This window comes from Columba livia, chromosome 6 (assembly GCF_036013475.1).
Source record: "Columba livia isolate bColLiv1 breed racing homer chromosome 6, bColLiv1.pat.W.v2, whole genome shotgun sequence".
Classification (NCBI taxonomy): Eukaryota; Metazoa; Chordata; class Aves; order Columbiformes; family Columbidae; genus Columba; species Columba livia.
Genome location: NC_088607.1, coordinates 9183874 through 9209866, shown reverse-complemented (window position 1 = coordinate 9209866; position 25993 = coordinate 9183874). Strand labels below are relative to the sequence as shown.

The 25993-nt window shown below is 38.5% G+C and overlaps 1 protein-coding gene across 2 annotated transcripts; it reads left to right on the top strand.

Annotated features, from left to right (window-relative positions):
* Positions 1-1369: 1369 nt before the first annotated feature.
* TDRD1 (tudor domain containing 1) lies at positions 1370-25219 on the top strand. 2 transcript variants are annotated; one of them, XM_065066955.1, is made up of 25 exons: positions 1370-1501; positions 2307-2407; positions 3770-3840; positions 4041-4188; positions 4602-4707; positions 5879-5939; positions 7170-7274; positions 7630-7812; positions 8446-8592; positions 9115-9160; positions 10781-10864; positions 11277-11453; positions 12619-12726; positions 14173-14343; positions 14943-15191; positions 16487-16609; positions 17853-17963; positions 18143-18313; positions 19430-19675; positions 20117-20233; positions 20449-20559; positions 21711-21878; positions 22320-22541; positions 22720-22766; positions 24185-25219. In XM_065066955.1, the coding sequence occupies exons 2-25, from the start codon at positions 2374-2376 to the stop codon at positions 24275-24277; spliced, it is 3099 nt and encodes a 1032-aa protein (XP_064923027.1). In that variant the 5' UTR covers positions 1370-1501; positions 2307-2373; the 3' UTR covers positions 24278-25219. The 2 variants fall into 2 exon arrangements, with proteins under 2 accessions (XP_064923027.1, XP_064923026.1); XM_065066954.1 differs by having other exon boundaries at positions 8992-9160.
* Positions 25220-25993: the final 774 nt, after the last annotated feature.

Genomic DNA, 25993 nt, shown 5'->3' with positions numbered 1-25993 from the left:
AGGATGAAGTATGTTTTCCAGTGTAGAGAGAATGGGAAACAAAAGAAGAAAGGGGGAAAAAAAACTTGTATAGAAAGAAAAGAGGAAAAAGGAGAAATGAAAGCAGAGAATGGATTGGAAATGGGAGATGAAGTGATGTACTTCCTAGGCTGCAGGGCAAAATTCAAATATTTTAAAATAGAAATGTATCAATTTGATGTATCAAATTTCATGATTCTTGCACAGATCTTCCAGCTGCCTTCTGAATTTGCATGAAACAAGGTTGCCAGACTGATGTCCTGAGATAATTTTCATTTTATTGGAGAAATTACAGAACGAAGCTACACACCCTTTCTGCTGCTGCACCATGAACAAGTGGCCTGAGATGCGGGTGTTCCTGCTGCTGGGAAGCACTGACAGCCCAAGGCAGAAGCCCAAGGCTGTTCAGGCACAGCCAGAGATGCGACTATAACCTGCAGATTTGTCTGGAATTATACATTGCTCTCTGTAGCTGGTATTTTGTAGCTCTTAATTATTCTTTCATCTTTTCGCATTACAAAGACCCGTAGAGTACATGGATTGCTAAGGAGTGGTTACTGCATCAGCACGGGCGTCTCCGGCAGGGACAAAGTCATTCTCTTGCTCTGCTCAGCGTTTGTGAGGCCTCATCTGGAATATGGTGTTCAGTTTTGGTCCCAGCTACACAGAAGAGATGTGGGGAGGGTCCAGAGAAGGGCCACAAAGATGATCTTAGGGCTGGGAAGCTGCCACGTGAGGGAAGGTTGAGAGGACTGGGCTTGTTGAGCCTTGAGAAAAGGCAGCTTGGGGAGACTCATCACCGTGTTCCAGTATTTAAAGGGCAGTTACAAGGAAGATGGAAACTTGCTTTTTACAAGGAGTCCCATGGAAAAGAGAAGCGGTAATGGGTACAATTTATTCCTGGGGACATTCCGATTGGACACAAGAGGGGAATTTTTCACCCTGGGAACAATCAGCCATTAGAATAATCTCCCCAGGGAAGTGGTGGACTGCCCTACATTGGACACTTTTGGTCCCTTCCAGCATGGTATTCTGTGATTACTAGCACATCCATGGATGTTTCACCGCCCCTCTTCTTCAAGCCAGAGTAAGAACAATGATACTTTTGATAAAAAAAAAAAGACATCTCTTGCCACACACAGGGTGTGGTACATTTTGTGACTGACGTGTTTTCAGCCAGGGCACTAACAACCTAGCCATGTGAAAACCACGCAGCCCTGGCGCTCCAGACCAGCGACACGACCCGAGCGGCGCTACCGACGCGGCGCCAATCACGGTGCCGATCACACGCACAGCGCGCCGGCTCCGAGCGGCCGCGCAGCACGTGCCCCGCCCCGCCTCATCTCCGCCCGCCGCGGGGCGGGGCGACTGTGGCGGCGACGGCGGGAGCGGCGGGGACGCTGCCTCTCGCCTCCGGGCGTTGCGTCTCCGTCTCTCCCCTCCGAGCGCCGGGTCTCCGTCTGCAGCCGCCCTGGGGCTTCGAGTGAGGAACCAGCCCAGCCTGGCGGGGACGCCCGGGGGCGAGCGCTGCCCTGAGGGAGGGAAGGGGCTCGGGGCGGCGGGAACGGGCAGCGGGGGGCTGGAGTTCGGGGCTGGGCCCCGGCTGGAGGCTGCGGGGTGGGGGCGCTTAGGTTTGTCCTGAGTTAATTAAAACAGCTCAGTCGTGAAAGCTCTTTGCTGGTTGTGTTGATTGCAGTGTCAATTTGAAGACCGCTTCATTTGCGAGTTCATTTTAAGTTGATTTCTCCAGTGTAATGTAGCAAGAGGGTATTTTTATATTTAAAATAATTATATTGAGGGTTAGCATTTGGAAAGCAGGTCCAAGAGTTCATTTTGGCGGAGCCTGGCCCAGTCGTTTCCCCGTAGGGAGCGGCTCTGGTGCTGGTCCAGGGGCTTTGGGCCTTTGCCCGAGGTTGAGCTCCCGGCCATGAGGAGCCCATGGGAGCAGCTCATCCTTCAGCACAGGGATGGTTTAGCCCAAACAGAGTAAGTTCTCCAGAGAGACAGGTCGCCCGTGAGCCCAGCAAGCTTGACATGCAGGTTGTGACAGCTGCTCCTCTGTGCTCTCCTCTCGTGAAGGGCTTTTTGTTGCTTATTTTTAGTCTGGAGTGCTTGTTGTTGAGTTCTTCATGCAGGAAGTATTCTGCTTTTTGCTGTGTGAATTAAAGAAACAGTAGAGAATTAACCTTCCAAAACTGATGCTTAAGCATGACTGCAGAACGTGACTTAAAAATATTTCAGTATTTGTGTGCCTGCCTGAATTAATCATTAAATTAATGCTTTTGTAGTTACCTGGCCTACAGCCACATTTCATCACACAGCCTCCTTTCGTCATACTCTGATGTGAACATTTACATGATGGCAGAACCACTTCACTTGAAGAACAGAGGTAATAATGTTGTAGATGAAGGTTAAAGCAGCAGAATCACAGGTGCCAACTTCCTGTTGAAAAGCTCTGTTTTGACGCTGAATTTCTGACATATCGATCAAAAAAATCAGTATTTTGTGAACAAACAATACAGGGTGTTTTTTGCCAAGTGTAGAAATAGTACAGAAAGTTTAAACTGCAGCACAAGTGCAATACAAGAGAGACTTTGCCCACAGCTTGACAAAAGTATCTTGACTTTGTTCTTCCATAATTGTGTATATGCTCGATTACTGATACACATTTTAAGTATGAATATGGCTTATAAATACAGCCAACTCCTAATTACCCAAATTCATGTGGGCTTGAATGCCTTGGAGTTGGAGTACTAGGGAAGTTGGTGCAGATCCGTGCAGTGGGAGTTGGAGTTCCTTTAGCGATGTTTCTATCCTTCATCAATGATATCCGATGGATATTCCCTTTTACTCCAAATGAGGGGGGAAGGAAAAAAACCAGACTTCATTCTGAGAGATCTGAGGTAGCTTGGTATGCAGTCATCCTCAGACTGGTGTGTTCACGAAATTTTATGTTAGGGGAGAGTTTTAGTTTAGGCAAAGTTTACGAGATCAACTTGCTTCCAGTTGGGGGAAAAAGGCCATGTAAGCTTTATGTTGGCTTGGTGAAAAACTTGGGCTAATAAGCCTGCTGAACTGGAACAAGCTTAGAATGGCGTGTGTAATCTACAACTGAACCGATTTTTTTGTAGGTAAATGAGTCACTCACTTATAAAAACATAGTTCCTAGAATAATGGTATGCATACTTAGCAGAATTTTTGTCTTGTAAGAGTTGTTTGTTAATAAGCTCACTGGAAAGACCACAAGACTTATAAGGTATCCGTTGGAAAGTTAAAATCTCTTGTTTCAGAGTATTTTGTTTCTGAACACCTGTTGATGTGACAAAACTATGCATGAGTATAAAGACAGACCACATGTTTAACAGTATTGAAAAAACTTGTAAAATTGCCTCTTCTGAACTTCTGCCCTATGGATATTGGAAATTATGTAAACATTTTTTTCTTCCTGCTGAACAATTGAAACAAGTTTATGGATGGAGGACATTAGGACTGCTATCGAGTGATAACCACAGAGCAGTGAAACTGGTGCTTTAATAATTCCACTGATGATAGGTTTGAATAAATGTAATATCAAGAGCGATAAGAAGTGACTTCCAGAGTGTGTCATGATCCTAGCACCTCCATTTGCTCAAATGTGGTAGCAGAATAGTAGGAACAGAGAACAGCTTTCTTATTTTCCTGCAAATGCTCCATAACACAGGCATGCATTAACATTGTTAATCAGATCCTTTTGCAAATACTTCTGCTCTAGGAAGTTCCACGGAAGGTGTAACTATTAGAGGGAACATGCTGTTGACAGCTGCAGCTGATAAAGGAAATACCGTGAGTTATTGCACTTTATAATTGCCCCAAATAGTCTGAGCATTTCTAGATAGCAGAAATGATCAGCCTGTATTGCTCTTTCTGGAACTTTGAAATTTTGACTCTTTTGGGATGGGGGCAGGACGGCTGTACATTAGAATATCTCAAACCAATGGGCAGCTTCTTTCTGGTAAGAATCACCTAAAATTTTTATTCCACAGGTGTCACATTCTGATTTGATTCATGAGAAGCCAAAGAACTTGAAATATTCCTCTGAAAATGTTTTCTCTATTGGCTATGATAAGAGTCTTTTTAATTCATTAGTATCACGCCCTCAAACCAGGACTTGCCATCATTGTGGTCTGTTTGGTAAGTGCCGGTTGTCCTGTAGTCTGTGATGCAATAGTGTGTTTATTGGTGAAACCAGATCAGGAGGTTTGCTTAGAAGTGTCTTAAAATGAATGTGCATTTTTATCTCTCAGATGCAAATATAGTGACTGTTCAGAAGACAGTTGAAGGTTTGGAACGGATAAACAGAAGAGAGCATCTCCTTAATCAAAAATGTTTGGTTCTTTCTTTGTCCTTCTTAAATACAGAAGGAATTCAGGACATCTAGGGCAGTAATGTCTGATAGCTACATGTGAAGACAAGTACCTATTTGTTATGTGCTTAGAATTGTAGTGGAACCACCTTATAAAGCAGTTATTAAGTAATACATGGAGTCTGCATCTTAACAGCTGTTGTCTCTTCTGATATAGGTGTTTCTCTCACTTTTTTTTAAGGATCCCTCAGATGTTCACAGTGCAAGCAAATATACTACTGCTCTGCAGACTGTCAGAAGAAAGACTGGCGAGCACATAGTGTTGTATGTGAGCCAGTTAAACAGAAGTAAGTTTGTTAAAAGTTCTGCCAAATAATCTTTACAGAAGGACAATTTCCCTCCTAATACAACTTTAATGACCCCGTAAAGGCACTGTTACAGTAAAATGTGTTGCTTGTTCTTAGGTTAGTACTAAATTGTTTCATACTTGTCAGAAAACTCAGCTCTGCTGCTTTAAAAGGGTGACTGGAAAGATATTGAAGTTCTTAAGGCATTCTGTAACATGATTTAAGGCAAAAGCAATGTTTTTACTTGTGTCAGAACTGTGTGAGCATGCAGTAAGCATATTGCTTAATTGCATGACTTTGTTATTGCCACTGATGATGTGGTGAAGGGAGGAGAAATGAGACTGTCCTTTCCAGCAGTAGAATGCCCAATGGGTTGCATTTAACAGGCACTGAAGAGGCACTGTTTGAATCCAACTGTAGCCTCAGTGAACTTCATAGATATTTTATCTTTGAACACAGCTACAATTACAAGAAGTTGTCTCAGCCAGGCCGTTCTCGAGCTGCTTGTTATTGCTTTTGACGTGCCAGTTTAGATGCTCAAGAGATCAGTCCCTAATGTGTTTCAATTAAAGTAAGCACCGTTAGGTTATGACACAGTACAAATGACTGGCTGGCTTTGGAACAGTTTAGGGGAGCGATCTGAGCATTTGAGCTGACAATCTCTAGCAAGGAGTGATAGTCTCAGTTCAGTGAATCTGCAACCAGGTGTTTGTAATCAAAGTTCACGAGAGATTTTTTTTTTCCATAAGTTTTGCTGCAGCAACTGAACAGGGGTGACATCAGGGATAATCTGACATGTATCTGGCTATTCATTATGTATTCAATTGAAATAGCAACGTTTCTGTTTGTTCGTTTGATTTTGTAGTTATTGAGGCTTTCTTTGGAATACAGCATTAGCAGAACTCCACAACAACTGTAGGAGATTTCTTCTCCATTTGAATCAAATTTAATATTTTTTTTTTTTGTTGATGGCGTGAGGAAAAACACACCAGATTTTGCGTGACAGGGAACTAAAATTTGCCATTCTGCATTTTCCTAAAGGCAGAATAAGGATTGACAAAAACCACATACTGTGAACACAGCCTTTTTGTTTTATTTGTAAGTAGGGGTTACAAATCCTGCTTGTCTGTCTTTGATTCTTTAAAATTAACATGTTTTTCTTTGATTACAGTGTAAGTAATAACAGTGGAGGCATGTTACCTGCTAAAACTGAGACAGGAGTTTGTCTTAAGGTATAGAATATGATTTTCACTGTCTTGAATGGATCTGTTGGGAGCTTATTGCAATATGCTTAATTTGACGTGTACAGGAAAGGAATGAGTTCCAGATATAATTTACTCCTTGTAGAAAGATCAGTGCTTCCAATCAAAAGTGACTGGGAGAAACATTTAAAAATATGTTACTTGTAGAGCCCTTGGCAATACCAGCAGACAACTTGTGCTTTGTTTAATCTTTTTCAGAAAAGCTTTCCCAACATCAAGACATATGTGATGTTGCTAGAGAAATATTTTAGGAAGAAAACTCCTTTGTCATACACTTCTTTGCCCTTTCTCATTCATCTGTTTAAATTTTTGAAGGAATTCAGAAAGGAAGCTTCATTTTGGGTCATGGGACTTCTGTTAGTTCATCCTGATAACTTTCTGCTGTCCATGCTTGTGACTGTGTTCTAGTAAAACTGATCAACTGATAGTGAGTGACTTTTAGACCAAGAGGTTGTACAAGATGAATAAATAATTTGTAGCAAATTTATTTTGAAATAATAGAAGGTGTTGGTTTTCCCTCATTCATCTGAATCTCGAACAAGTCCTTGGAAGTAAGAAAGCTTACATTGCATATTGAACAATCAAATGTGTTTTGCTGTTGTAATGTGAGATATGTTTTTATGGAAAGTGCAGGATCTTTGGAAGTAAATTAATTTAGCGGTTGTAACAATAATCTCAGTCACTGTGCATTAGCTGCAGTATGTTGGTCCAACTGTAAGACGTTTTCCCTAACAATGTGTAAAAGATATTTTTTCTAATGTTTTTAGGGTGTTGCTGCATTAGGCAGGTCACACTGAATGTTTAGACTTCAAATGGCTGCCTACAGTTCAAGCAGTAGTTATAATCTGCTCTGTGGTGTTAAGACTACAAGGAAGCAGGTGGAATTCAGTTCTGCTTATATGTGGGAGTATCATAAGCAAGAAGTACAGCTGAATTATCCTGTAAAATAGGTGTGAAAGGAGGAGGTGAATGTGTGAGACCTCAGCAGTTGTTTTGCATTGTCTGTTTGGTATATCTGTGATAATGTTTTAAGTTATTTTCAAGAGTAATACAACATCTGTAGACATCTTATTGAAAGTCAACAAAAGCACTTTTTAACATGCCACTTTAAATAATAAAAAGTTATTTTTTATTTGTTACTACAAGGATCTACAGCTGAACAACTCCAGTTTAAACATAACTTATAGCTGTTTTAATTAGGGTAATTCAACATCTGTGGATTCCCTCAAGACAAGAGAGCCCAGCAAGAAAATAATGCTTTCAGATCTCCAGGCTCTAGGGATCAAAAAAGCTATGGAAGTACAGGTACTTTTATTATGGAAGAATCCTACAATGCTTTGTTAGGTTGCATTTGAAGCTTTGTTAAGTGTATATAGCTGCATGTCACCTCAGCTCTTTGTCTCATTTTGCTCACATGTAAAATTCTTTTATTTTTATAAAGATGAGTAAATGCAAGCAGAGGCAGGGGGAGTAAGTGAGGAACACTGTTTCTGGGAAGGTGAACATCACTGGTTTTATTCCCTGCAATTAGTTACTGTTAGGTTCAAAACAAAATAACATAATCAGATATAGGCTGAAATGCATTTATTGAAATGAATAGTGGTCCTGAATAATATACTGTAGGCTGTTCTGGTGTGTCATCTGTGGCTTTTCTCTTTAGGGTACAGTAACAAAGTTCAAGAGTCCAAGTGAATTTTATATACAGATGAGTTCTCCAAAAGTTTTAGACCAGATCAGTAAACTATCTGTGAAACTGCAAGATTGTTACGCTAACACGGTTATTCAGGAGCAGTATTTTGCTGTCAAAGGGGAAGTCTGCGTTGCAAGGTGTTCTTCGGATCAGGTAGCATCTCATTGTCCATAAAATAACCATTCTATGTTGGGCTCTTCGTGTTTTGCATGTTTTGCTTTCATGTCTCTACCAGTGAAGGCTGCTAATTAGAGATCAGTTTATTGGGGTAGAATTGTGGAAGCAACTAATTTAATAACATCTGCAACTCAAATTGAAGGTACTGATTTTTATTTTTTTTTTCCCCCCTCTAGAAACTTTAATTCTATGTGTCTATGTACTTGAGCCCCGTAGGTGCTTGTAGCCTGTGTGTATTCTTAGCAAATTTAAACTACTGTAGTTAGATCAGTTTGGAATATGACTGCTTATTTAAGGAAGTTACTCTTCATTTCTTCCCTGACTTCTTGTGTGGCATTTCTATAGCCACATCTAGTTTCTGTTTCCCTTCCCATCCCTTTTCTGTATTTCGTCCTGTTTTTCTCCTCTGTTGTTAGCAGAGTCTTGATCTACTGTGTGGTAGCCAATATCCATAGGAGTATAATTTTATCTTCGCAACAGTCAACACTACAGTGAGTTGTGTTCATTTCTGTCACTTCAGAATTGGTCAGTGCCTTGGATAAACAAATCTGATGAAGTAAAGCAACACGTGTTGTGTTCTTACCAAGATTATCATTTATTCCTACACAGACCTGGAACAGAGCCCTGGTAAAAGATGTGGATATGTTGCAAAAGAAAGCACAAGTATTCTATATCGATTATGGAAATGAAGAAAATATTCCACTCTCCTGGATTAAAGCGCTGCACAAAGACACTGAACTGTTGTTTCCTCCATGTGTGAGTTCTGTTTTCCTAACTGTAGCTGTGTTTTAAATGAATAGCTCTGAAATGAGTCTTAACTCCTGTCTCTGTAACTGTTATTATCACAGTATTTTGTGTTCAGTGAAAGTGATGCATAAAATCTACTATACTGCACTAAGGTTCACCTTCTGAAATCTTCACTTACTAACCCAGCATAAACAGTAGGAGAATCAGAGGAAATGTGTCTTACAGTTTGAACTTAATTTCCTAATTCTTAACTCTTGTGAAGAAGTTAATTGAATTGATAGTGCTTCAAATTCCAACAGCAGCTTTAACTTTTCTATGCAAGATGATATTTTTGAGAGCCTTGAGTTGCTTTTTCTAAAGGGCAAACAACCCCCTATCCTTTCTTGTTCTAATTATAATTCTTTTCAGGCCATTAAGTGTTCCATTGCTAAATATGATCCAAAAGAAAAAAGATGGAATGAAGGCATTGCCAGCTTTTCTTCCCAGCTCATGGGAAAGCACTGTTCAGTAACTGTTGTTGACATATTACAGGAGGAAATGATGTTGAGTTTTGCTGTAGATGTTCTTCTAGATTTTGGTGAGTACTTGGTAGTGTGAGGGGGGGAAAAAATATAGTTGATAAGGCTTTCATGTTCACTCTCCTTCCCCTCTACCCTTGCCCCATACCTTTAAAACAGGGGAGTTTTTTCTGTATTGGTTTTCCCTCTTGTCACTGTCACAACCTGCCCCTTGATTGTTTGGTTTGTTTTTTGTGGGTGTTTTGGTTGGTTGGTTTTGGGGGTTTTGGTTTGGTTTGGGTTTGTTTGTTTGTTGTTGTTGTTTTACTTTGATTTCATTCTTCTATGTAGGGGTAATTTTAAAATGCCTGTACCTGAAATATCTTGATATGTTTGACTTTAAATTTTAGTAAGGTTACTTTTCCAGTAGAATTGTAACAAATTCAGTGTTTTCTGGATTATCTTGTTTATTTTTCTATTTTAATAGAGGCATGATAATGTGGGACCACAGTGTTCTTTTTATCTCATGCATTTTTAACTCTTTAAAAATGATCATATCAATTTCTAGTTCCACTCAGAATTTTGCAGCTTTTGTTCTATTTCATATGTGCTCACTAAACAAATATCCCACAGAAAGTGCAACCACTAGATATTGTTGCATCTAGTTGGAGAACTCCGAGCACATTTCTATTTCTAACTTAGTGAGCATCAGTGGATAGAGGCGAGCAGAGCACTTGACCTCTGAGGAGTCTGAATTTAGATCTTCAGTTGGGCTGAGAGTGCTGGCTTTGATTGTGTGCTTGTTGTCATGATTTGGAGGGCTATTTTGTTTGTTTGTTGGTGTTTTGTTGTTTTTTGTTTTGTTTTTCCTGTCTGCAGAGAAAGGATGATACAGTGCTAAGAGCATATTTTCATTGATTTGCAACCCACAGAAATTTTGAAGGGAGTGATAGTTGATCCTCTTAGCTTGCAAAAATCCCTGATGCGCAGGAAGCTTATCTTCATGTCATAGTCCCTGCAATCTATAACATGATGGTTCAGCTTAGACCTGTGTAAATTCAACTGTTTGAGGATTTTGCTGGGCATATTTCACATCTGGTTGCTTTACAGCACACTAATGGCAAAACAATATAACTTGTCAGCCTCTTGAAGAGAAGATTGCAAAAATGTTGCTGCATTCATGAAAGCTTGCATGCATCTATTCCATGACCTTATAAGCAACATCTGTATTCAGGTTTTCAGTTGAAAATAATAATATTTAAAGCTTGAAATAATGCTTCATATATCAGAAATGGTATATGTAATGGCTAAGAAACCCAAGATTTCTTTGTAAATCTTGGTAACTCATCGCATACTCATAAGGACGTAAGTTATGAATCCTTGTGTGAAAAGCTGCAATTAGTTTTTCAGCCAACAGTCCTCAGTGGGTACGAGTAAATGTTGGTTGTTACTGCTTTGCTCATTTTATTTAGTCAAACAGTCTTGGAGTTGTGAATGTCTTCAGAAAACTCAAGTAGCTGAGTTACTCTGAAACTGCTTTTACTTTGCATTCTAAGTATATTAAGTGCTCAACAAATAAGTAGAACATTCTCACTTTGTGATGGGGTATAGGTCAGGCTCAGAAGGTGGTTCTGAAATAAAATTAAATTATGACTGTCCTACATGGTAAATTGTTTTCTTTTTTTACATCTGTATTTTAGGAGACTGCCTAGATAAAGTACCTTTGGAAATGAGGTCTGATTTGACTCCAGGAGGTAATGCAAAAGGAACAGACTGTCTGAGAGGTAAGCAAGCAAATCAAACTTCTTACTAAGAGACAGAAAAAATTTGGGGAATTTTAAGTGCTCTCATGTTGTATGATATTCTGAAAGGAGTAGGTATTCTGGCTGCCCACTGGCATTGCCTCCTATTTAAAATATTGGCTAGTGGAGCTTCCCTCAGTTCACTAGTGACAGTAGAACATATGCTTGTAGTAGTCGGAAGTACTTGTTTAGTGATGATTATATGAGCATTAATTTCATATAACAGGAGACTTCAAGGTCCAAAGAGTCAGGAATAAGAAAAACAAACAAAACTGCTTTAGCATGTTTTAATTTAATTTAGTGCAGTTTTAATGCTGGCTGGTAAGGTTGCATATTTCAAAGTCAGCTTTTGATCAGCAACCTCTTTTTTAAAATTTATTTTTTATATGTACAGTGTCAGAAAACCATTGTAAGGGAAGTAGAGAAAAAATACCTGAAGATGAAGAATTTCTTCACTGTGCTAACTCAGTTGCCAATTGTATCTCCTTATGTGTCGGAGATGTATTCTCTGGTGTTGTTTCCTGCATTGAAAATCCAGAAAACTTCTTCTGTCAGCAGATGCACAATGCCCGTAAGTGACATGTTGAAAGCGGGATGTAAGAAACCTGGTCTGGCATTTTTCTCTTCAGCAGGGGCTGGAGGGAGCTGTTGCTCATCTTCTAGTTTGACCCAAAATGATGAATCCTGGTAGCAGTTGGCCATGCCTCAGTCAGTTACAAGCCATAGTGGTGTAGAGGATGTTTTGGGCAGTTCTAGCTGTTAATATCGCTCACTAACATGTAAGGTGATCATTTGTGGGCGGTTTGAGGAGTGCAGAGTAGAAGGATGGTGTGGCATGGATTTTAGCAATCTGAAGTCGATTTGTACCACGAATATTTAATGTTAAATATGTTCTCTCTCCTGTTCCAGAAATGTGACTTTGTAATTGCTATGTTTATTCTTTGTTGCTTTAACCGTGGAGGGAAACATTTTCTCATAGGCTGGGTGCGTGGACAGAGCTTCTTTGTTACGTAGTATGGGGAGAATATCTGAGTATGAGAAGGCTGGATTAATAGTGCCCAAACCCTGCTTCGGTGTGTTCTGGTACAGTAAAACAGAAGACTGTAAGTAACATGACAGTGGGCCAGAGTGCCAGGCTGCAGGGACTTCTGGTGCGTCTCCAACAGTGGCAATAAACAGATGTTTGGGAGGGGGAAGAGCAGAGTAAGTTTGTAGGATGTGTCCTCACAGCGCTGCCCGAGCCAGTGGTATTTTGGGGGCTAAAAAGGCTTTGGCAGCTGGATGTGATCTGGTGAATCTCCTACAGTGGATTTCTCTTCTGTGTAGTTGTGCAGCCTTTAAATTCATAGCGTAGTGTGTCCTTCGGCAGGAAGTGACACTTGACACCTGCCTGTTGTTTGAAGAGTTGTCTTCCTTGGTTTCTTTCCAGCATTCCTTCACTAGCTTGGTTTCAGTTCCTGCTGGCTTCAGTTGTTCCTGTGTTAAATAAGTCTGTGACTGGTTATCCCTGTCCTCTTCTCCACTGGGATTCCTTAGACTCCAGTGAGGACTCTCTTCAGTCTTACTGATTGAAGAGTCCTAGTTTCATTGCTATTTTGGTATTATATTAAACATTATGTGAAATAATCTCCATTATACTACAAGGTGTTCTTCCGAGCTTTGAATTTAAGATTTTTGTGCTTTTGTAATAATTAAATGATGGTGTATGTTCCAAAACCTATGTGTTTTAACATCAGGTCAACTTGCTGAGCTTCAAGTATCTCTCAATGAACATTGTGGCAAATTTCCCAGTAGTTCAGCTTTCCATCCTGCTGCTGGAAATGTGTGCTGTGCCCAGTTCACAGGTAAAAATGGAGTGAAAATATGGCTGTTAATTTATGTAACTTTATAAACTGGTTTGGGTTTTGTAATAATTATGTTTAGAAATGTTTAATATAGAGTTTATTTTATTCATGTCTGGTTTTAGCTGTTGGTAACATTTGGTAGTGATTTTTAAAAATAAGTATTAATAGCTAATGATGACATCTATAAAATAGTAGTTTAAAAAAAAATACCATAACGTGGTCACTTCATTTAGCAAAGTCTTTAACACTGGGTTTGTTTTTGTATAAAGGAGCTTTTTAAGAAATCATGAAGAAATTTTGTATTTATGTAGATAGATATAGATATATGTGAGCACTAGTTCATGAGGCTGGAAATAAAAATACACTTGAAATTTTAGACCCCAAAAAAGGGACAGAAGAAATGGGTTTATATGTAATGATGTTTATAGACTTCTTCTCAAAATGTTATTTAGCCAAGACCTGGTAGTCCTGATTTGTATGTTCATAACTTAGTCTCCACCTGACACTTATCACTGATGTCAGGTTTCTACAAGTCTCATGAAATATTAAATCTTGCCCAAACACAGACTACTATGCTGCATAAAACAGTATTTTATGCTAGGAATTGGTAATCCTGTATGAAGGAAATACCTTTTGTCTGTGAGTCTGAAGTCATGTTTGCCTGAATGCAGTAGGATGAAGATTAATCTCTTTCCCTCACAGATCTTTCTCTATTTCATCCGACTTTTAACAACAAAAAACCCCCTCATATGCCTTTTTTCTGGTCAAAAATGTTGCTGCAATAATTTCTTTGTGATTGAGAAAACATTCCCAGTCATTTATTTCTTTCAATCTTCTGTGGTTTTGCTGCTTTGAATAAATCAACTGTGGGACTGGACAGATAAACTGAAATAAATGCTTTTTGGCACATTCAGAAGAAGCTGGTACTGTCAATAAGCTGTCTTGGCATTTGAATGAGCACCAGGTTCAAGCGCCTGGCTAGGGAGAGCTGTCAGCTCAGTACCTCAGATGTCTTGGTAAACTTGAGTAAGCCTGTATTTCTATTTCTCAAATATTTTAATTGAATTAAAATACTTAAATTACTAGATCTGTTGTGTGGCCTTTGATTTGCATGTCATTGTGGTCAGCTGAAATACTGTTTGCTGTTTGTTTGAATGTATTGAGCTTAAGCACTGCATGCACATAGTGTCAATTTTTTGTTGCAGTATGTATGTGTGAGGTGGGGGTTCTTTACAGAAAGAATGAGTTTGCAATGTGCAACTCATGCAAGAGGTGATGGCAGTAGATGTTGCATTCATAAGGATTTTTTAAAGGTTTGTGTGAACTGTAATGCTGGTGGTGTCTGTTGAGATTTACGTTGTATTTCTATATTGGTTTAACCAAAAAAATCATTCTATTCTCAGAAGTTAAAAGCAGTACAATGAATATCCGTATCTTCCTTTCTAGAAGACAATCTTTGGTATCGTGCTGTGGTTACAGAATATGTTTCTGAAGATTCTGTTTTGGTGAGCTATATAGATTATGGCAATTACGAAGTTCTTCCTCTGACTAGACTTCGTCCTGTAATTCCAAGATTAATGGGCTTGCCAGCTCAAGCCATAAGATGTGCCTTGGCAGGTATGAAATAAATGATAAGCTGTTTTAAACTGCATAGGGGCAATATAAGTGGAGTTAGATAATGATCACACCTTTAGTATCTTATATTGAAATGTGGGGAGGATGGGGATAACAGTAGGCATTATTTCCAGAATTTCCAGGTGTCTTGTTTGTTGGGCCATATCTACAAAACATGACAAATCTTTCCTGAAGTACCTGGTGACCTGCAGTTTAGGTTTTGCATGTGCTTTTTTTTTCCCCTAAGCAAAATTCAGTCATCTACTGAGGTGTGGAATTCTTAAATCTGTTGTGGTTCTAACACTGCAGTAAAATGTGATTTTTTTTATCTTGAAATTCAGAACTGTAGCTGTCCCACTCCCTTGGGGCAAATCTAGTGAAACTACTAGTAGACCATTATTTATTAAATCCAAGTACTACAAAAGTAACTCGTCCCCCTTCCTCATTCTTTTAACAAGATTCCAAACCCAATTATTTAGACTATGAACTTTTGTAGTACTGCTGCTTAATCTTTTGTTGTAGGCAGTGTTACTATACTTTTCCACATATTGTTGAGACTTGGACTGTCCTGAGAACCTTTCCGTACTATCTAACTCTTTTAGGTGTAAAGCCATCATTAGGAACCTGGACCTCAAAACTTATTTCTTTTATGAGCCAACTGGTGAAAGACAAAGTGTTCACAGTAAAAGTAGTGGATAAAGACAGTTATAGATGTGTGGTGGAGCTTGTAGATGCATCAGTTACTCCAGTAATAAATATATCAAGCTGTCTTATAGAGAAAGGCTGTGCAGCTGAGGAACCAAGGGTGGCCTTGCCAACAATTGGAATCGGTGATGTTAAGAAAGCAAACGGTGAGTACGAGCATGTCCTGCTGAATTGGTGTTATTTACCTCTACTGGAGTGGGTACACAGAATGCAGGTTCTTAACTGGTAAGAACTTTCCAGTCTGGCTCATGAATTCTAATCGTCGCAGCTCTGAAGTTCAGCCGTGGCAACTTTGCCATGAGGAGATTGTGTTTGTTTGTGTGTGTATATATATGTGTATGCATACATAACAACAAAGTTGCAATTTTTGTAAGACCATACTAATATTTCAGTTTCTCTGGTTAGAAGTGTTAACATTTCCAGGCAAAGCAGGATATGACTAGTTAGTACCTGCTTGTTCTTGTGCCCTTGTCTTTTAGCTCAAATAGTAATTAATCCTCATTGTTCTATGTTTTACACCTAAGCCCTCACACAAAAAAAGGCCATTTAGGTATAATTTTGAAGTTTTAAAGGCTACTGCAGTCAAACAAATTTTCTAGGACCTTTGCATTTAGTGACCAAAGATTCAATTTGAGAGATTCGCAAATTCTATGTCAGATTTCTCTGTGTTGTGGGGAGATTCCTTGCTTCTCTCATATGAAGCATGTTAAGCCTCTCATTTCTATCCTGTGTCTGGTAAAACTGTTCTCCCCTAATCCATTTGTACTGAAAACTGGGGGAAGTCTTCTTGTCAAGGCTCTGTCCAGATACCTTAATTTTGATCTTCCTCACTAGATGGTTCATGACCAGGACATGATTATTCTTTATCTTTGTTCATAAGGATAAGGAATCCTGTATAAAATTCAAATTAACAGTAACTTTCATGGTTGTATCCAAACACATTTTGGTCTATGGCCATCATCCCGGACCTGTTTTGTACTTCTTAAGTTTCTTGGTTGCTTCTCAACTCTTTTTAATTTCTTGCATGGAGTGGGAGCTTTTGTATGGAGGTTCTAAACAGATTATCAACTTTTGTCTCACGTGTTTTAAAACTTCTGCTTTTATATTGGAATTTCAACAGATACATTTCTCTGTTGACTTGCAAAATACATTTTCATTAACTTGTTTGTTTTACTTAAACTTAGTGATTAAATCTGCAACTGCTGGATCCAGCATGCTGTAACAGTAGGTCTTAGATAACTTGCCAAAAATTAAGAAACAGTGTATTTTTTGGTTTAGAGAACTAATTGGAAAAATAATAAACTTCTTTCAGATATTAGAGTATGATATACAGTGCGAATTTCTGCAACCAGTCTTTCTATTGATCTTTTTGTTGCTTCTCCTCCTTAGACCATTTCCAGTACTCTCACTGACAGCTGTTTGCCTGTTCTTTCCTCTCTAGAGGACACAACAAACAAAAGAATTTGCAAGTGGAGTAAATTAACTCTTAAACAAACAGTAGATGTTGTAGTGTGTACGCTGTACAGTCCTGGAGAGTTCTACTGTCAGATTTCAAATAAGAGTGGTAAGTTTATTCAGCTTTTTCCTTTCTGTGAGTTCCTTTGCTTCCTGATTTGACATTTATTACAGTTGTAATGCATGGGCTTAAACTCTACCAGGGGAAATTTAGGCTGGATATTAGAAAGAAATTCTTTACAGAGAGTGGTCAGGCATTGGAATGGCTGCCCAGGGAGGTGGTGGACTCGCCGTCCCTAGAGGTTTATAAACTGAGATTGGACATGGCACTTAGTGCCATGATCTAGTAAACGGACTAGAGTTGGACCAAGGGTTGGACTCGATGATCTCTGAGGTCTTTTCCAACCCAGTCGATTCTGTGATTCTGTGATTACTGTTTCAAGTGAGCTTGGAGTGCCAAGGCTTATCTCTGAGTTTTTGTATCTAAGAACACAAGTGGAATGGTGAAGTAATTGGATCATGGTATGTAGTGACTCTGAGACTGAAATCTGAAAATGTTGAAGGTAACCAGTTGAATAAAACTTAATCTAAGAATGTAGAGAAAAGTGAAAAGAGCTACCATATAAAAACTTACAAAGATCCAGAAGAGATAAAATTACATGAAAATGAGAAAACAAAGCTTTTGAAACTTGACTTCCCCTCAATAAACTCAGGAAAATAATCATGTTCCTCTGCTGCATGTGTAAAGACTTCTGATAGCTGCTGCCTTTCTAACTTACTAGGAAATGAACATGGTGAAATTCAGTGGCTGGAAGTGGAAGCTAAATCCATTCAGATTAAAAATATAGGGCAGATCTTAAAAAATGAGGGCAGTTTATTCCTTGACTTATCTAAGGGTAGTATAGATTCTTCATGGCTTATCACCTTTAAAACTTGATTGAATTCCTCTCTAAAAGTCCTTTTATAGAAAAGCCTAAAGGACTTGATATTTAAAAAGAAACAAGTAAGCAGGGTGAGATCCCATGATCTGTCGTGGCTGTAAAATACACTTTATATTTTGGAGTGAAGGCTGCTTGTTAGATTAGTGGGAAGAATTACTGGTCATTTTGCTGTGGTACTGAACTAATTTGTCAGTAAGTATCAGCTGTCTCACCTCTTCCTGCTAATAACACTGTCTAGTAAATTAAATAGCTAACTCACTGTCAACAGGTGTTTTTTTTACTTGAATTCTGAAATTCACAGAAAACTCACATAAAATCTTTTATAAGTGAACAGTATTGATAAAGTTTAGGTCAGTTTATTTTGTTGATCTCGTCCTTTTCTTTCTTTCTTTCTTTCTTCATAATTTTCAGAGTTACATGCTCTAAACACACTTAACAAATCATTGTCTGAATACTGTCAGAAAACACCACCGAATAATTTTAAGCCTGAGAACGGAGAACCTTGCTGTGCGGTTTTTCCCAGTAAGTAACAGATCAAAATATTTTCTTGTTTTTACAGTGAACATATGTGAACATAAAAAAAAAAAGATAGCTGATAATTTGCCTTGGCAGAAGGTGGCAAAGAATTGGATTTATTTACTAAAAAATAAATGCTGGTAAACTTACTAAATGTGTGAAGTAATTATTTTTTCTTTAATTAGCTGATGGCAACTGGTACCGTGCTTTGGTGCAAAACGTTACTTCAGATGGAACTGTTAAAGTATGTTTTGTGGACTATGGAAACGTTGAGGAAGTACCATTGGATAAAATACGGCAGATCTCATCCTCATTCCTAAAACTTCCGTTTCAAGGAATTAAATGCTGGCTCTCAGGTGGATCTTCATATGGATTCTTTCTCTTATAAGACCTTTTGCATTTAGATACTTGCCGCTTTGGGGGAAGGAGGTGATGACAGGGTGTACTTCACAGAACACTGGTTTGCATTTTGTTGTTTTGTTTTTATAATAAATGTCAGTGTTTCTTCCAGCCTCTGGAAATTGTGGGAGCTGCTGTTTTAGCCTTGTGACAAAGCAGACTTGCATTTAACAGAAAAATGGTGGCTCTTCCCTGAGCTCCTGACCCTGCTTGTGGAACCACATGCATGGAGGTTACAGAGTCACAGAACAGCTGGGGATGGAGATCTAGTCCGATCCACCTGCTGAAGCAGGTTCACCTAGAGTAAATTGTATAGGGATGCGTCCATGTTGCTTATGGATTTGCCAGTCAAAGGGAACTTGCTGTTTAGTTCTGCTTCATCTGTAGTGCTTACTAGCTTTTTGTTGCCACCTTGCTAGGAGTAAATGTGCTTTTGTGCAACTTAATTATTTCTTGAAAGTTTTGCAGGCAAAGGAGCTCATCTGTTTCTATGAAGCAAGTTGTCCTGTCTGTAGGGGTGTTTCATTTGATTCCTGCAGAGTTGGACACCATACTGCTGTTTCTTAGTTTTCTGCCAGTTCTCTGCCCCTTCGTTTTCCACACCAAATCAGTCAAATTCTACAGAATCATTCTTTCTAATGTAGTCTGCTTGTTATAAAAACTGGGGCAAAAGCAAAAAGCTCAAAACCACATTTGGTCAAGGTGTCTTCTACCGTGGTTTGTGTTGGTTTTTTTAAAACATTTTTTCTGCTCCTTTGATAAAAAGGTTATATTAAACTAATTAATAAACAGCCTCAACAATGTTGTTCTTGCTAAGGCACAAGGATTTACTTGGTAGAATAATGGGAGTCTTGAGCAAATGTGTTCTTTTAGAAGAAAGGAGGAAGAGAGAGACAAGTGAACGGGATGAAGTACAATGTGTATCACTGAAGTAGTAAAAGTAGCTTTGGTATTTCAAGTAGTGCTTTATTTTTTTTTTTTTTTTAAAAAAGCTTTTTTTTTTCTTAATGAAAATATAATGCTGAAGACAGTTACTTAATGGAGATGTTTCGAGCAGTTCTCCTACTTCCTAGGTATAAAGCCTGGTGACAGCAAATGGATTCCAGAAGCTACAGCAAGGTTTCACATGTACACTGCAGGGGTAAAGCTTCAAGCCAGAGTAACCTCCCTTTCCAGCAATGGCGCAGGTGTCGAGCTTATTGACAATTCCACAGGTCATCCAAAAGTGATCAATGAGATATTAACCTCTGAAAAATTGGCTGTGAAGGAAGTTCTAGAAGATACAAATAACTTTCCAAACACGTCTGTTGACAAAAAAGGTAATTAAATGAATGTTAACTTTCAGATTGAACAAGAACTTTCACTATTCCGGTCTGTAATCGTGATCTTGCTGTTTAACTATAGATCACATTAATAAACTTGCATAGTTTTGATTTATGTTGTCAGCTTTTACAGTTAAACACAAGCTGCCCTGCAGGTGGCATTATAGACAAGAAGAGATGGATAAAAATCACTGGGTTTGTCTTAAATGAATTTTATTTGAATATTTGATAGTAGAGTTAGAAATTTGCTATGACTTGAACTTTTCACATGTACTTTCCAACATCTTATTTTTTGGAGGCTTTTTATGGTTTCCGCTTCTTGAAGTAAAGTCGTGCAGTTGTCTGTAAAATTCAAAAAGATACTCTGTAATAGTAACTTAAAATACTAATGCGCTTGGAGGAAAGTGCTACACTGCATTTTCTTGCTATTTCCATTAGAAACCTCACGTGGACACTGGAAGTCGATTGAATTTGCTATAGGTGAATCTGTATGTGTCTGTGTAACCGAAGTTGTAAGCCCTGACTTGTTCTATGCTGTACCAGTTCAAGCTAAAGGTAAGAAGTAGTGTTTACTATTCTTAATACCAATAAGAAGTCCTGTTGCAAACTAGTTATTAAAATGAATGGCTATAGTGAACTGAATTTCATGGAAATGTAGCTCTGAGAGTAGAAAAATATTAAAAAAATGACAAAGGTGGGAGTGGGGGAGCTTAAGTGTGCTCTTCGTGATACCCAAATGTGGTTAGTTACCAAATGTCTTTTTTCTGTAGATCAAGAGAAGCTACATCAGCAGCTGGTTGAAATAGAAAGCTATTGCCAGTCTCAAAAGACCAAGCCCTTCAGACCACAGCTGGGAGAAGCCTGTTGTGCCCTGTTTTCAGGCGAGGCGATTGTTCATTCTTTTGTTTCCTTGACCAGTGTAAAAGGCGACTTTCATTTTTGCTTTAGAAAAAGGGAAAAAAAAAAAACACAAAGGACTTTAAAGTACTTACAGATCTCTTAATTCTGTTATAAAGGGTAGCTTGGCTGCATCTTTAGGGCAAAGACACTTCAGGAGAGAAAATAAGGAATAGGATGTGCCCTGCAAAATCTATTGAGCTTTAAGAGGAAAGAACAGCTAATTACAGTTTAAGCTGAAATTTGTGCTGTCCTGAATCACAGGGGCATGAAATTCATGGCAGAGCAAGGTGCACTTGCATCCATACAGGCCTCCTTCTGGTTTGGGGGTGCCTGGGTGGTGGTGGCGTTGCTTTGTGTGAGCGTGCAGTGATGACACTGCCTGTGACAACTGATCGTTCTGCCTTGTTAGCCTGGCAAGCTGCCCACGCTGACTGAACTGCTGTTCAAGTTAAAAGTACTCTTAACAGTGAGGGAACTTACTTTATTTTCTTAGTCTTTCATAATAGGGGATACTCTGCTGCTATATTAGTTCAATATTTTAACAATAAAGTAGCATTGACTCATAAATATTGACTGCATGTGGATTGTTGCAGATCTGTCAAAGTACTGAAAGTGAATTTGGGGGCTAGACAACAGCTCATAGAAAACAGGATAGATGAATTAACAGAAGTACTACCCAGACCACAAGAGTATGCTTAAGTGTTTGACACTTTAACTTCAACTTTTTTTGTTGGTTTTGGCTCTTCAGCATAATTGAGGAAAAAGGATTATTTTTTTTTTTTTTACTTTTTAATTTTGGTTGTATTTTGGGAGGGAATATGCATTGGAAAACAAGGGTAAGGAGCTACAAATACAGTCTGCGGACAGCCATAAACATTTTAGTTTTAAAATATTTTAGTAAAAATCTGTATAATTTGAGCAGAAGTCTGAAAGCAACACTTAAATCTTTATGAATATAGCAATCAGAAACTATTTGCTTGTTCTAGGGGCTTGCTTCTTGTCAAGTAGCCTTTTGGATATACCAGCATATTTTTAAAAATCCTGGAAAACTATACAGATTCTTGTTCTCGGGATAAGCTGTGTTTGTAAGATAGTATTTCATGTGTCATTCTTCTTATCCCATTCTTTTCAGGTGATGGCCATTGGTACAGAGCTCTTGTTCTAAAAGTTTCTGAGTCTCTAGTGCAAGTACTATATGCAGACCATGGGAGGACAGAAATTTTACCCTTTTCAAAGGTGCTGCCCATCACTGAATCCTACTTAAAGCTGCCTTTTCAGACAATTACATGTTCACTTGCAGGTAAACACAAAAAACCACACACACAAAAACCAAAACCCAAACATACAAACAAAAACAAAACCAGAAAACTAAACACCCACACCAAAAAGCCAAACCAAACCAAAAAATACTGAACCAACAAACCAAAGATCCACACCCCTCCCAAAACCCTGTCTGGTTGTTTTCCTGAACATTATAAATCTGTACCTGTCCTGACGAGTGTTCATTTCTTAATACTGACAAACAACATGATGATCTGCTGAAATGGTGTCCTAGTTAATACTGCAAAAGCTGTTTTAGAAAATATGTTTTTAATCATTTATCTGCAGAATAAGCTATTTATACTAGGAAAATTTAAAATAATATTTTCTAAAACAGTGATAGCACTATTTGTAAGGTTCAAGTCATACCATAAAGGAATTATTTATAGAACAAACTTGATTGTACTCTATTTTTTTGCAGGAATAGAGAAAGCTGAGTGGTCTCCATTGTTATTGGACAAGTTAAAAGAAATGTTATTGAATAAATATGTCACAATTACAGTGAAAGGGATTAACGGAAATGTCAATTCAGTAACAGTGGAGAAACTTAATGAAAATGGTAGTCTGAATGTAGCTCACAAACTGGTAATGGAAGGTTTGGCCAAATCCTGCAGGGCTGAAAACTTCAGTACTGAACATCAAGGTACTTACTTTCACTTAATTACTTCTTAATGTAAAATTAATTTGAAAACATATGGGCATGTGGCATGCCTAAGTGACTTTCCTTCTAAAAATCTTAGAGAATTCCACACATCACTTCTTTAATTAGGGAAGTGGTGGCTGTGTGTATTTTACTCATTCACTTGCTTTATTTATTGTAGGTGATGGAGGTGAGACCAAATGCTGCTGCACAGAATTGAAAATGCAAGTAAGATTCAGTCAAAGCACTATGCAAAATTTTTGTTTCCAGAATTTAAAAGAAACACTTTGTGGGAAGCAAATGGAGTAGGGAGATAGTAGCTAACTGAAACATTGAAGATACGCAAAGTGAATATCCCAGTGCTTCTCAGTTTGTTTTATATGTGGTAATAATCAGAGCACCCTGAAACTTCATTAGCAGGTGTATGCAGGCTCAGGATTGTTACTGTTGTTTGTTATATGAAGGTAGTTGTGATGTTTTGCATTACCTCTGTAATTTGGAGAAAGGGCAGCTGGATCTTTTTTCAGTAATATGGCTGTGCTTTGCTGTGGATACAACCTGGCACACAGCTGCACATGTAAGGAGATCCTTATCAATGTGCATTTTGGGTAGCAGAGATTAATATGTGCCACGGTTTCAGTCACAGAGCAAGGGCTGACATTGAGTTCAGTAGAACGCTGGAATTTCTAAGTGTTTGCCAGTTGAAAGTTTGGGATTTTTCTTTTGAAAAAAGTCACTTACAGATATGGCATATTCCTGTAATTTTTGAAAGCTTTCTGGTTTTAAGTTTTCTAATTTATTTTTACTTAGACTATTTATGAAAAGTTAGAACTTTACTAAAAGTAACTTAAAGTATAGTAGAAAAGATGCATCAGCCTTTCTCAAAGTGAGGGTCTTTGTCAGAAGAATGAGCAAAATTTTGAATTTTAAAGACAGAAACACCTTTCAAGGGTGGTTCAAACTTACCTCTCTCCAAAAACATGCACTATGCTATTTTGGAGGTAGGAAAAGAGCATTTCTGTTCAAGGTCATTTAGACCTTGGCTGCTTCAGGGTAGGTATAGTTACCAGGAGTTAGTGGCAGAAAGGCAGGAAAACTGTGCTGTCCCTCAGTGTAGTTGATTCATCTGTCCCACTGTGGGCTGTTGAACCTTCTTTTCCCTTCCCCTCCTTATCTCTTTGATTTTACAGCTTGACCTACCTTACGTCTTTTCTAACTTCAGTTTGGTCACTGTCTGTTTTCTGTTATTCATCCTTACTTGGGTAAGTTTGGTTCACTGTCTCATGGCAGACAAAGAGAAGACAGAAGATTGCAATATACCTGAAAATACCAGGAAATAGACATGTGTGAATAACCAAATATAAGACCCTGATCTCAGTCCTAATCAGAATATTTCATCAATTTGGTTTGAGAAAGATGCTGCTTCAGGAAAAAAAAAGGGGGGGAGGGTAGGGAGCAGGGGGAAGTCAGCTACAATTGTGCTGGCTCTTTCCCCTTCAGAAGATTTTACAGCAAGGAACTGTGTATTCATTGAACTAATATGGAATTTAGCTGAGCTTGTAGGTTTAGGATCTACCCTAATATGAAATCAGCAATTAAAAAATAAAAGGATTCTATATGTCTATTTCTGTCTGCTTATTCCACAGCTTAAAAAGCACGAACAGATCCTACTCTTCCTTTTAAACAAGTATGGGAATCCAGATGGATTTGCTGAAATGAAGAATCTCTTGGAGCACTAGGTCTCTGACACGTGCCATTTCACTTCTATGTATGCCAGGTTGCTGCAGTTCCTTTTTCGGAAGAGCAAGTGTATTCATCAGCTTAAAAAATAGTTGTTTTGTAGAAATTCTGCTGTTTAAGTACATGTATTTATTTGTATGCTTGGATTGTTGTGAAATAAGTATATAACTTGAAGGATTTCAAAGCCGCAGGCTAAAATTTGTTTTCTGTTTTTGTTTCATGCCACCATGTGCTGCTAAGTTTTTTTGCTTTTATTTTGCTGTTGAATGCACATAACGTAACGGGATGGCTGTTGCATCGTGAGTCTGTTCTACAAACTTACATTTGAAATGATTGTAAAGTTTACTTCAACTTTGGTACCCTTGCTTTGACTTGAGAAACTGTATCTGACCTGGATTAGTCTGCTTTCAACTTCTGTCCAACTTCAGACCAGGAATTAAGATTGTTCTTCATAGATTTGGTTTAAGTATCAATAAAGGCTGAATCTTGTCTTGAACTGCGTATAGGTAGTTCTCTCTAAAATCAATAAACATTTACATGTTTATTAACTAACATGCTGTGTAATATGCATCTGTGAATATCATTTTGAAGTAAACTGTATTACAGCTGGTTTGTCTGTAGCTGCGTTGTCAGGATTTCTGCCCCATTAAGTTTTTTCACATCATAATAGGAAAGTCGCATTCTGGGATATGACAAAAATATTGACTCAAATTAACGGATTTTCAGTATTTCTCCAAAACGTAGTTGATACCCGATTGTCATTTCTGACTAATCCAGTGGCGATGTTACTAAGGGATGCCTAATTATTGTTCATAGAGCACAGTAGACATTTGCTTATTTAAACTTCAGGGTCAGCTTCTTTGTCCACTTAAAGTATACATTTTAAGTTTGGGCTTTGTGCAAATTGGAAGGATCTTGAGATTAAACTTGTGAAAGTGAAATGTTTTTGTTTGCCTTAATGTTTTATTACACTTAAATTGCCTCAGATTTTTTTTTCTTGTCTCTTATTTTGTGTTGCATCACATTCTTGCAGCAGCTAACAGTTAGACAAACGCACTTGGGTCTTCAGAATTCTGGACCAGGATTGTGTCTCGAGGGTCCTTTGACTTCCTGGGACAAATGTGACTTTCACAAGCATTTGACCACATGCAACACAACCTGCTGACGCTTTAGTCCTCCCATCTTTCACGTTTGCTTTTCCACATACCATCTCTCCTGGCAACTAGTCATTGCATTTCAGAAGGTGACTTTGCGGTAGTCAAAAGCAATCCCTTTGTCTGCACTTCATCAGCAGGAGAAAGGAAAAGTGAATCTTGGCTTGTCCTGCGCAGGCAAAACCCCCTGGAAAGCGGTGGTTGGTGTTTCCCTGGGAGATGCACGTGTGGTGCAGCGCAAAGGTATCTGGCCATAATCCCTCTAGATGGGAAGGAAAGGAGAAGAGACTGCACATGGTTCAGCAACATAGTTCACTCCTTCATTTCAGATGAAATCTCTGGGAACATTGATGTAGAGACAAATGAAGCAAGAGATGTGAAAACCTCTTGGACTTCTTGATGTAACCCTGGGTTCCTCTTGTTTTTTTTTTCTCTGCTACTTTTAATCTGCAATTGAAATCTTTCTTTGAACTGATAAACTATCAGCTATGGATTATATGATTCTAAATGCTAGTATAGAATCTAACTTGAAGTAAATTTCCCTGTGTCTGAGCAAAGGGT